Below are 13,153 nucleotides of genomic sequence, written 5' to 3'. Positions count from 1 at the left end.
GAGATCCACACTAGAACATTTCCATGGTTGAGGTGTGGCACTCTGTGGCTCCAAGTAAGATCAGAGAAATACAGAATTTTCCAAGGATGATGAATTTCCTATGTGATCAAGGAGGGCTCCGAGAGGAGAAAGTTCTTGGCCACAGTCTGAGCAAATTAGTGTAGAGATAAGAATCAAAACCTATCTATGCCATCTAAAGCTGGTGTGGTTTTTGTTTTGGCCAGACCACTGGGATTAAGTGACTTGGCCAGGGTCACACAGCTAGAAAGTGTTAGGTGTCTGAGGCTGAATCTGAACTGGATTCCTGCTGACTCCAGAGCTGGTGCTTTCTCCACTACCCCGTCCAGCTGCCCCCTAAGATGTTAACATGGCCTCTAATACTTGTGGGAATATTACAAAGAAAAGAGCAGGAACTTTTACTTTTTAATGAATGATCATGACATTATTTTTACCTTGCCCAACCTGGGCACATAATTGCTGTTCAGTAAATAACTGTTAGTGAATTAAGAACTTGGATTTTTGGCTTGTGTGTTAAATTTCATCTTGGTCACTTCGCTCACGGGAAGAAACCCAACGACTCAGGATTACTTCCTGAAATAAAAACAAACCAAAGTTGCCATAAACCAATTGACAAGCACTTACTAAGTGTCTACACTGTTAGGAATAACAAAGACAAAATGAAACAGTCCTTTTTCTAAAGTTTACATTCTACCAGGAAAGGCAACTTATCATTTGTAAGCACGTATAAAATATAAATATATACATGAGGCACATTTTTAGGGAAGAGAATACTGGTAGCTGGGGAATCATGAAAAGCAGAGATGTTGAAAGTGTTACTTGTGCATAGTTTTGGAGGATCCTAAGAGGTCTTGGGAGATGACAGTGCCCCCAGGACACAGGAAAGAGCAAGGGGAGCAGCAGAGAGGAAATGGGCAGTATGGATAAGGAAGAGCAAGGCCAATTTGGCCCGACTGCCAAGAGCAGACAGGGGAATGATGACCAGCAATGCTGAAAAGGGAGGATGGGGCCAGTCTGTGAGGGCCTTTCAAAATTAAGTAGAAGATCTTCAAAGTTCTTCTTGGAGGCAAAGGAAACCATTCCAATTTAGAGTCAGAAGTGACACAGTCAAATCTGCCATGCGGAAAATCACTTTGGCAGCTATATGGACAATGGATTGGAGAAGATAATCAAGATAGTTAGGAGAGATAATTAGGAAGAAAAACAAAGAGAGACTATCACAACAGTCCAAGCAAAAGGGATGAGAGCCAGAATTACAGGATGGGGGACTGTGTGAGAATAGAGCAGGGGTGGGATTCCAGAAGTAGGTAGAATTGCCAAGATTTTGTAAATAATTAAATATGTGGAGCAAGAGAGGGTGAGGAATCAAGGATAACATGGATGTTACCAATCCTGGAAGTTGGAAAGATAGTGGTGCCCTTAAGAGAACTAGGGAAGTTTAGAAGGCAGGTGAGTTAGTGTATAAAGATGAGTTTAGTTTTGGACATGTTGAGTTTGAGATGACTGTGGTATATCCAAATATCCAAAAGGTAATCAGATAGAGTTGACTGGAAATTGGTTAACTATTAACCCTCTGCTTTCCTCAGCAAAAAATAATCATGGTAGGGCAGCTAGGTGGCGCAGTGACTAGAGCACAAGCCCTGAAATCAGAAAGACCCAAGTTCAAATTTGACCTTAGACACATAACATTTCCTAGCTGGGTGACCCTGGGCAAGTCATTTAACCCCAACTTCTTAAGGGGGGGAAAATCATGGCAAAGCAAAACAAGCTTACAAATATTTTGCTTGTTCTTTAGTTTTACTTTCATTAAAATGAAACTAGTTAATACTTTCAAATAACTCTGGTGTTTTTAAACAATGCCTTTATTTATTTGTTTTTTAAAACCTTTTTATTGACAGAACCCATGCCTGGGTAATTTTTTACAGCATTATCCCTTGCACTCACTTCTGTTCCGATTTTTCCCCCTTCTTCCTTCTACCCCCTCCCCCAGATGGCAAGCAGTCCTTTACATAAACAATGCCTTTATAAGGTTAGGAAATGATTTCATGAACTGCAACTTAGGTTTGAAAGAAATAATGCTTTCATTTGTTTATATTTATGTTCCTTGAATATGAAGATGTAACAAAACAGAAATTCAATTAAAAAAAAATTCTGCAGTGCAAAAAGCATTCATGGCAGTAAACTATTACCAATTTAGCCCTATCTGTGGAGCTCCACCTTTTCAGAAAGTGTACCAGTGGTATGAAAGCCAGTCCTCAATCCTTTTGAGCAGAAATAATAGTGGATGTGTATAAAAAGAGAAACATTATGAAAAACAGACTTTTCAAATAGCAGAGCTAAACTGTGGGAGCATTAGTTAATATAACAAGGCAGAGAACTTTGCAGGAGTTTCATTAGTTGCCATGCCACTTGTTCAATAAAGAAAAAGATACTACTTTATCTTTAGTTAGTTTACAATACCAATAGGGAGGGGAAAAAAAGGAATATATGTGAAATAATCAGAAGATAGTTCAAGGATAGTATATAACAAAGTTGGAAGTCATTCAAACAGAGAAATGGACCCCGAAAAAGTGAGAAAAGAAAAAAACAAATGCAGCAGAATAATGCAATATCAAAGAATTCAAAGAAAATTAATTTCAAGGAAGAGAATGATTTGGCAGTGGCAAATGTAAAGCAAAAAGTCAAAAATGAGGGCTTAAGACAAGCAGTTTGTTATTAGCAACCTTCAAAAGAGCAGCTTCAGGAGAAGGAGGGGGTAGTTGGGAGACAAAGTTGTTAATGTTGAAAAATACAATGGAGAAATCTTGAAGTAACTGTTCAGTGAGTCTGGCAAAAGAAAAATAGAAGATAAACAGAAAGAACTGAAAGAGGCTATGGAAAGGATTTTTAAGGTGAGGAAGATCCATATAAGTTTGAACATAGAAGGGAAAAAACCCTGAAGAGACATTAAAAGTACAAGAAAGGGAAGGTTTTCTCTTTCTGCTTTGCAATAGATGCCACAGCTAATTTCCTACAACAAACAGAACCTTTTGGGTGATTAATTGAATCTCAATCAACTCACCTGAACTTTAATTCTTTTCAAACATTCTGGGGATTCCATTTCCTTGTCAGTCATGTTAGAGGGTCTAATCAAATAGCACAACATAAGCTCCTGTTGAAAATAAACTGCACAACTTAAAAAGAATTCAAGTTATTACAAACTTAGATGACTCTATTACAAATACAAATACAAAGGAAATCTCTCCTTTTCACCAGAATTATGTTTATGGACCTAGTTTTCATAAAAGGGAATACCCTACAATGAATCATAGGAACAATGTTAAATTGGGGGAATTTGTTCCTAGCCAAGAACCAGACATCAAATAAACTATACCTATGACTCAAGGAGCCCGTCACAAAATCAAAGATATAACAACTATAAATATCTTTGATAATTTAAAATAGCAAAATTGCGATTCAAATCCTAAAAAAAAAAAAAAAACAAACAAAAAAAAAAAAGAGGAAATAACTAGACTAACTGCAATGATTTCCCTGTATCTAGCCAAGCATATTTCAACAGATCCATGACCTCACTGAGGTGAGCACCATCTCCATTCCTATAGATCACCATCCTATCCACACTGTTTAAAAATATCCTGTTCAATGTTAGTCCATTCACAAATTCTCTCCAGACTTTTATGTTTTTGACAAACGTGAGCATTTCCATAACAAAAAAACAGAAAAAGAGGGCTGTATACATTAGTTCCAAAACAGTCCTGTTTGTTCTCTTCTGTTCCCTTTTCTTGACATTTCAATTTCTTTCTTCCTTCCCTTATCACCATCTCCAAATTAAATAAGAGTTAAACAAAAGACATTCACACACCGACCGAGGATCAATCTGTCCCTTGCCTCCTTTACTCCTTCGCTGGGATGTTTCATTACCAGTGGTCACTGCATCGATAAGCATTCTTAGTCTTCCAAAGTTCTTTTCTTTTTAGTGTTGCTGTTATTTATAAATTGTTCTGGTTCCCTTCACTCTCAATTCTTTTTCCCAGGTTTCTCTGAAAGTGTCCCTTTCATCATTCATAAGACATAATTTGTTCACTCACTCCCCAACTACTAGGCAGTCTATTCTATATCCAGTTCTCTATGAAAAAAGCTACTACAAATATTTTTATACAGATGAGTCCTTTTCCTTTTATCTTTTAGGAAGTTTTTGCCTAGTAGTGATATTAATGAACCAAAGAGTATGCTGTTTATTGGATCTTTTTTGCTTAGAAATTCTTCATAAAAGATCCACCTAAATCATTACAGCACACTTGTTTTTAAACTATTTTTAACTGAATTTCAATAATTGGTTTTTTTTTGTAATCTTGCTTATTTAAACTTTTTTTCTTTTTGATGAGGTGACTGGGGTTAGATGACTTAGCCAGGCTACAAGATTAGGAAGTATTAAGTGTCTGAGGCCGGATCTAAACTTAGGTCCTTTTAATTTCAGGGCTGGTGCTCTATTCACTGCATTTAATTAATTTAAAAACATTATTCTGAGGAGTTCATATGCTGTCAAAAGGGCCCAATATGCAAAAAAAATTAAGTATACTTGCATTAGAAGCCTTTCTCTGGTCTTTTAACATTATAATGGTAGTTTATCGATGTTACCTCTTACTCTTGCTATGGGAATGCTCTGCCTCAATTTTTTTTTTTTAAATTTTTTATTTAATAATTACTTTATATTGACACTCGTTTCTGTTCCGATTTTTTTCCCCCCTCCCTCTCTCCACCCCCTCCCCTAGATGGCAAGCAGTCCTTTATATGTTGGATATGTTGCAGTATATCCTAGATACAATATATGTTTGCAGAACCGAACAGTTCTCTTGTTGCTTAGGGAGAATTGGATTCAGAAGGTATAAATAACCCGGGAAGAAAAACAAAAATGCAGATAGTTTACATTCGTTTCCCAGTGTTCTTTCTTTGGGTGAAGCTGCTTTTGTCCGTCATTTATCAATTGAAACTCAGCTCTCTTTGTCAAAGAAATCCACTTCCATCAAAATATGTCCTCATACAATATCGTTGTCGAAGTGTATAATGATCTCCTGGTTCTGCTCATTTCACTTAGCATCAGTTCATGTAAGTCTCGCCAGTCCTCTCTGTATTCATCCTGCTGGTCATTTCTTACAGAACAATAATATTCCATAACATTCATATACCACAATTTACCCAGCCATTCTCCAATTGATGGGCATCCATTCATTTTCCAGTTTCTAGCCACTACAAACAGGGCTGCTACAAACATTTTGGCACATACAGGTCCCTTTCCCTTCTTTAGTATTTCTTTGGGATTCTGCCTCAATTTTTAACATTTCCTTGATAATTTTTTTCAACTTTTTTTTTTTTTTGCATGAGAGTCAACATTAGGAATATTTATATCCACTGTATACTCCTTTCTTTTGGGTCACCCATAGCTTTGATTCTTCAGAGACAGTGATGTTCTACAATTTGCAGTGACAAAACAAGACTGAAAAATACTATTAACAAGGTAGATTTTTGTTTCATTGAAGAGCTTGGAATTGTTAAAAGTTCAGACTTTTTTCTCTTTCAATTCTGTACTCCGGTTCACTGTCCATATATTTTGTCTGTCATTGTCTGATTTTTGTAGATATGGACTGGCCAAATGTGTAACCCATTCAACTTTATATCTTAGTCCAGAAAATAGATATTCTTTATCCATTTGGCCTTTCCTATATTGATTGTTGTCTCTTTTTGATTGTTTGTTAATTTCAGATGGCCCTGTAGAAAGCTGGAGCATTGATCAAGCAGCAAAATGTCATCCAAAAATACAAGCATATGAAGAATTTCACTACCAACAGAGAATTCTTCTTCTGTTTAAGATTCTACATGGGGAATTCTTCCATGACCATGATAAAATGGCACTTGTATGATTATGTCTGTTGGTTTTATTCTTAGTTTGATTTTGGTAATGTATGTGTCACCTAACAAAGTCCTCTGTCATTAAATCTATCTAGGAATCTCACATGATCTTAACATACACAGGAATTAGGAGAAAGTTGTATCCTTTTAAAGAAGGTATACTTTGTTCAAATAAGGTGTTTTTTTTTTCTTACAAAGGAATAAACAAATGATGAGATACTACTTTTTCATTTCAGCTATTAGTGTGAATATTGTGATGTGCCTCTTTATTTTTCAGGTTTTTATCAAGGACACTTTTGATACACTTATAGCATATGTTAAAAGATTTTTTAAAAAAGAAAACATTAGTATGTTTGTTTCTGTTGTAGGGCATTGTTCAGCTACAAATACTATAATTTTATAGTGTTTGGTTTGTGGTCACTATGATCCTTCTTATGATACTTATGAGATGAGATGAGATTTGTTTCTAATGCTTGTTAAATGTGTCTCAGAAGTTTTGTAACCATAAGAGCTATCTTTCTTCTTAACAATGTAAATTAATTTATATTACTACACGATGTAAAAATATACATAAACATTTTATAATACCTTGCTGTATTAAGAGTTGAGGCCTTTCACCCCCTCCAACTTAGGATCCTTATTCATTGGAAATTATTTTTTACTTCCTAGAAAATTTGATTAAGTATTCCTATGCAGAATGTGAAAAGTTTCAGTCCTGGGTCCTCTTTTCTTTCCCCTCATAATCTCATGGGTTTAAGTATTGTCTTATGCAGATTGAGGCCCAGTGTCTCTCTTGAGCTCTAGTCCCATATCACTAACTGCTTATTGGACATAGATATCCCACGGACATCTCAAATTTAATATGCTCACAAAAGAACTCATTATCTTTCCCTCAAATCTACTTTTCTTCTGAGCTTCCCTATTACTATAGACTATATCCCCCCCTCTTCTCCAGTCAAGTCTTCTCCATAGTTCAGATACTTACCTCCTGTTTGAGCTTCCTGTCTCAAATCTTTTCTCACTCAAATCATGATTATATCACCACCCTCCAGGCCCCCATTTTATAAATTTCAATGATCCATTTTTACCTCTAAGATCAAACACTAACAGCTCTTGTTAGGCATTTAAAATTCTTTACCACCTGATCCCTTCCTATTTCTTTGGTCTCCTCACAAGTTATTCCCTTCTATGAATTTTATGGTCCATTTAGAGGAGTCCCCTTACTGCTCCCGAGAAATACATTCCTGTCTCTATGCATGTCTCCTGTGCTTTCCCTCCCACTTTGTGATTACTAGATTTCTTTATAATTCATCTCAAAGCACCACATTCTACATGGCCTTTCTTGGTTCCCCCCTTTTCTCTTCTTATTCAAGGTATTCCTAAATACATGTTATCTCTTCAGTTTGAATTTAAGGTTCTTAAAATCACGGACTTTTTCTACTTTTGTCTTTGCACTTGCAGTGCTTAACATGACTAGGACATAAAAAGCCAATCACAAATACTTGCTAACTGTTCAATGATTGAAAAGTTGTAAAAAAAAAAACTCCATTAAAAAGACTTTGATCTTTCAGTGGAGAAAACAGCTCAAGGTCAATTTTTTTTATGGCACTGATAGGCAGAACTCTCTAGGTGTATGCATAACCACACACATTATCTGTATATTTACTTTTTTGCCTCAAATAGTCTGGGGAAAGAGGCATTCCAATCCTATGTTTTTCATTCTTTTCAATCAACTATAATGCTCAAAAACTCCAAAGCATAGTCTGGAAATGTAGGTAAAGAGATATTACTTTGTTTCCCCATCAATCAGACAGACCATCTTTTTCAGCTCATTTAAAAAACAAGAATATCATTAAGATACAGAAGATATGGGTGGTTATTTGGGTATGTGTTACTCCCCCTTGTCCCCCAATCTAGAAGAACACTTGAAATTATAGCATCCTTCCTGTCTCCAACTGACTATAAGGAATAACCTTTAAAATTTTTGTTTGCATATATAAGTTTCATGTATGTAGTTTTTTCTTATCTCTATCTTGAATTCTAATTTACTACATAACCAATTTTCTGGAGGAATCTTTGCCAACAAATAAAGAAATGAAATAGGTGACAAAAGCTGATCAAACATTCCTCATTTAAAAGTCTTTGAACCCAATCTAAATGAGTCTGATTCAGCTGCATTACGCTGAAATGGCTGCATTAAGTAGCCCTTACTTAGTTGCTGATAGTCTCTTAAGTGCTTTTGATACCACTGCCTGTGACTTTTCCAATTACTCAACATCTTTCCTCTTCAGATAGTTTGAAAAAATAAATCAATGTCAATTCAAAATTGTAAAATTCTGAAAACTTGTTAAGAAATAGTTTTCATGAAAAAGAAAAGAGCTGCCCCAAAATAGTGAAGTATATAAACAGGGAACTCATTGACTAAAAAAAAAAAAATCAACATAATAAAATGTAAGCTCCTTGAAGGAGAGGACTGATTTTAGATTTCTATCTTTGTATCTGCCGTTATTAAGCACAGCATCTTGAACATATTAAATAGTTAATAAATAAAAAAACATAATAAATAGTAAATAAAAAAAGTTGGTTTTTTTTTTTTTTGCAATGAGAAAAAGATATGCAGAGAATATGGTTTGTGAGTATTTAGAAAGGAAATTTATCAAAAACAGGTAATGCCAGCTTGACCTCACATAGTAATCTTGAATGGCTCAAGTTCAATTTTCAGAAAGGTTCTTGTGGCACTTCAAGAAGCCTGTTTTTGGCCTGTGCAACCTGACATCTTTATCAATGACTTGGATGAAGGCAGAGAAGATATACTTGTTAAATTTGCAAATAACACAACACATATATAGGTAATAACTGGATAAGAGTTCAGATCCAAAAAGGCTAAAATGATGGGCCAAATAAAATAAGATGATACTTAACAGGGAAAAATATTAAAATTAAATGGATTACGAGCTTTCTTGTGCAACAAGATAATTGTATAAATATATATACATATATTATATTCAACATATACTTTAACATTTAACATGTATGGGACTACCTGCCTTCTAAGGGAAGGGTGGAGGGAAGGAGGGGAAAAGTTGGAACAGAAGGTTTTGCAAGGGTCAATATTAAAAAAAATTACCCATGCATATGTTTTCCATATAAAAAGCTATAATAAAAAAATTAAATGCATTAAAAAAATTAACTCACAAATATAAGAGAGAAGACTTTAAGGGTCTTAAGGGGATGTGATAGATGTTTTCAAATATCTGAAGGGCTCATAAATAAAAGATGCCTCAAACCTGTTCTATTTTGGCTCCTGAAAAAGAACTAGAGAGAATGAGTAGAAGTTGCAGAAAAGCGGCCTTCGGTGTGACCTAAGGGAGAACCTGCCTTGTTCTGCCTTCTGTGGCTTTGCCTCAGAAGGGTCCCTCATATGCTTTTTCCCTTCAAGCCTCTCCTCCCTTGGTATAGTTTGCACCCTCATGCATTCTTACAAAGGTCCTGTAGAAATTTTAGCTTGCTATGCTTATAAAGGTTCTTCTAGCTTTTTCTGGATGTCCACCAAGGCAGTTGCTTTTTCTGTGAAACCCTGCTTGCCACAAAACAGGTACAATATCATGTCAGAAACATGTTCCAGCTTCTCACTTATATCCACAGTGGACCTTATACTGTGGACTTCTAAGGAAGCATCTCCCATTCCTAGAATAGGGACCTGAACTTCATTACTTCAATCATGAATATGTTTAGAATTTCAGCTTATTTTTGACAAAAGAAACAATGTCATCAGGACTTAGGTAATGTCTTTGATTGCACTCTGCAAAATTAACCTTCCAAAAAGCACTTCTGAGGAAGGAGTTTATTAAAGATGCAAATTCCTTTAAAAATCAAAATGGCAGGACATGGTAAAGTTATCTTTAGTTAAAAAACATTAATACTTCTTCAGATAAGAGCCCACATTTAAATCAGACACAAATGACATCATTAACATTTCTTTACCTTGGAGACATTAGCTGTAATTCTATTTAACCCGGCCAATGACTTCCAGCTGAAAGGTCTCCGAAGTGATCCTTCGAAACTATCATTAACCATCTCAATAATGACAGAATAACTGGAAAACACACAAAAGGATTCTTTTTCTCAAGGAAATTACATTTCCAAATAAAAAGAATGAAATATGATCGCTAAAAATAGTGTTGATTTGCCTGATAAGTAAAATAAAATTTATATCATTTAGCCCCCAGGTATGTTAAAATTGTCAGTGAAAACATCATCTTTTATCAATTTTGAATGATAATCTTTCATAATGAATTTAATATTTACTCTCCTATAAGAAACTAATAGTATTTTTTTTCCTACATAAAAAAAGAGGATGTGATTTCATTTAATTATTTGGAAAATGGTACCGGACAACATTAAAATAGATAATTGCTAAGTAAACCATAAACCTAACCTCCCTCCTCTCTTGTCCAATATATAAATTAATGTTCAAATCTAATACATGAATTTTAATACCAAAGGAATAACTGGAACAAGGTGAAATCATTTAGTATCTGTACCAGTTAAATCAAAAAAGACAGACATCAATTGACAAAGTAGAATTTCTCTGACAAAATTTAATATTATTGACAGTTTCCTTGTCATGTAATCCCAACATGAAGATTTTTAAAAACTGAATTCCAAACCTTGCATGGTAAAAAGGTGGGCCTTTTCGGTAGAGTACTATAAAAAGAAAAAGAAAAAGAAAACATTTTACTATGAACATGTTATTATGGCGATCTAATTTTTCAGGATTATAGACTGCTTTCAAATATAAAGCCAGATACCGCTTTTTTTTCCCTCTTTCTATAAATCAAGGATCAACTCCAATATTTACTAGTGATTATTACCTTTGTTGATGATTGTGTAGACACTGGCTGGAATACAGGCCTTATACAGAAAGAGGTCCAGGTCCAACTCCTCCCTCTGACACAAAGTAGCAAGTCACTGAATCTTATACTATACAGAACAGTTGTCAAATTGTATCAGAGGAGGCAGTTTCCATATGCTGCATTTCCTATACCAATAAAATCAAAGGGTCTAACTCTCCCTCTGCAAATCTAAAATTACTATTATATAATTATTAAATAGGTTAACCAAAAGATTATTACTTACACACACACATACACACAAACACATGTCAAAGTTCTATTTAAGCATTACTCCAATGACTCAACCTGATATAGAGGTGACAGCTGAGAAAGAGCAAGAGAAATCTGGAAAGTATGCATATGCATAAAAATGAAAGAGCCTTAAAGTATCAAAAATCAACATTAAAAAAAAAAAAAAAACAAAAAACAACCCATGAACATTAAATGTTAACTATTTGTATCATTCAAATACTTTTCTAGTTTTTTTTGCTGTTATTTTCTTACATGGAATAGAAGGCACTCAAATGTCTGTTGAATGAGGACATGTATCTTTACGCTGTAATTTGTATGTTCCATATTTTCATTTAACATTACTTCATATACATATTTCCAGTGCAAACCAAAGTTGTCAAGCATGTCATTGTCATGCTTGCCACATTTTCCTCACCATTATTAATAGTGCCATTGTAGACATTTTAAAATAAAATAGTGCTTTAAAGTTTGTAAAGTGCTTTTACATATATTATTCCATTTGATCTTTACAGTAATCCCAAGAGGTAAGTGCTATTATTTACCCATTTTATAGGGGAGAAAACCAAGGCAGCAAAAGTTTATATGGTTTCTCCCAAGTCACACATCTACTAAGGGTCTGAGATAAGATTTGAAATCTGATCTTCCAGTCTTTAAAGTCAAATTCTCCTTTGTTATATAGCTGCCAATCTTGTTTTTTGAGATGTGATTATCTCTTTTAATTAAATCTATTTTTGCATTTGCTTTGTCTGAGATCATGATTGCTACTCTTGTCTTTTTTACTTCTGCTACACCTGAAGCAGATTCTACTATGGCCCTGTATTTTAATTATGTAAAAACTTTTTTTTACACATCTCTTTTGTATGAGAAAAATTTTATTCTGCCTTTTTCTTCCCTTTTCTCTCAGTGCATCCCTCTTTCTCATTTCTTCATTTTTTGGGAGACGATTTCAACATAATCAACTAACATCCATGTCTTGTTTTCTATGTTAAGCTAAAAGTTCTTAGGAGTTTATATATGTATATATAAAGTTTAACTATTGAGTTCCATCTAATTGCTTTTTCTTGAAAGAACATTCTCCTCTTGTTTCCCATCACCTCTTAATTAGCATTTAAGTACTTTTTTTTTCCTTAGGCAATTGGGGTTAAGTGACTAGCCCAGGGTCACATAGCTAGGGAAGTGTTAAGTGTCTGAGGCCAGATTTGAACCTAGGTCCTCCAGACTTTAAGGCTGGTGCTCTATCCTCTACACCACCTAGCTGCCCCCATATAATTACTTTTCCATGTTTACCTTTTTTATGTTTTTCTGGATTCTGTATGGATGTCAAATTTTTTGTTCGGTTCTGGTCTTTTTATCTGGATGCTTGAAAGTCCTATATTTTGTTAAATATCCATCCTCCTCTCCCTCTCCAAGAGGATTTTATTCAATTTCACTGGATAAGTGATGCTTCATTATAATACTAATTCCTTTGCTTTCTGGAATATCATATTCCAAGCCTTCTGGCTCTTTTAACATGGAAGTCCCTAAATCTTGTGTGATCCTGACTGGGTTTCCACAATATAGGAATTATTTATTTCTGGTTGCTTATAATCTTTTCTCCTTAATCTGGGAGCTTCAAATTTTGGTTATGATATTCTGGGGACTTTTCACATTGGGATCTCTTTTAGGAAGTGATTGGTGGCTTCTTTTAATTTCTATTTTATCATTTACATCTTAAGATCTGGGGTTGTTTTTCTTGATAATTTCTTGAAAGAGTAAGTCTAGGTTCTTTTTTTGATTGTAGCTTTCAGGTAGTCCAAGAATTTGTAAATTATCAGATCAGTTGTTTTTCTGATGAGATATTTTACATTTTCTTTTATTTTTCCATGTTTGATTTTGCTTTGTTTCTTTAATTTTTTTTAAAAAATAATACCTTTTCATTTTCAAAATATATGCAAACATAGCCTTCAAAATTCACCCTTACAAAACCTTGTATCTCAATTTTTCTCCCTTCCTTTCTCCCACCTCCTTCCCCTAGACAAGTAATCCAATATATGTAAAACATGTGCAATTCTTCTATATGTATTTCCACGTTTATCATGCTG

The 13,153-nt window shown here is 34.5% G+C and overlaps 1 protein-coding gene and 1 long non-coding RNA gene across 3 annotated transcripts in view; one reads left to right on the top strand and one right to left on the bottom strand.

The window, feature by feature from the left end:
- Window positions 1–410: 410 nt before the first annotated feature.
- Window positions 411–13,153, bottom strand: part of TSEN2 (tRNA splicing endonuclease subunit 2) — a 34,369-nt gene continuing 21,626 nt past the window's right edge. For both annotated transcript variants that reach the window (XM_051982593.1, XM_051982585.1), the window contains exons 9-12: window positions 10,596–10,632; window positions 9,910–10,021; window positions 3,080–3,169; window positions 411–591 (exon numbers count right to left, since the gene is read on the bottom strand). In XM_051982593.1, coding sequence (XP_051838553.1) covers window positions 532–591; window positions 3,080–3,169; window positions 9,910–10,021; window positions 10,596–10,632 — 299 coding nt within the window. In that variant the 3' untranslated portion in view covers window positions 411–531. The remainder of the gene's footprint in view (window positions 592–3,079; window positions 3,170–9,909; window positions 10,022–10,595; window positions 10,633–13,153) is intronic.
- Window positions 3,176–8,037, top strand: LOC127552160 (uncharacterized). Its single transcript, XR_007951277.1, has 2 exons — window positions 3,176–5,533; window positions 5,779–8,037. It is a non-coding gene; the product is annotated as an uncharacterized LOC127552160 (long non-coding RNA).

This window comes from Antechinus flavipes, chromosome 1 (assembly GCF_016432865.1).
Source record: "Antechinus flavipes isolate AdamAnt ecotype Samford, QLD, Australia chromosome 1, AdamAnt_v2, whole genome shotgun sequence".
NCBI lineage: Eukaryota > Metazoa > Chordata > Mammalia > Dasyuromorphia > Dasyuridae > Antechinus > Antechinus flavipes.
Note: the sequence above shows the minus strand (reverse complement) of the source record. Positions and strands in the feature narration are given on the sequence as shown.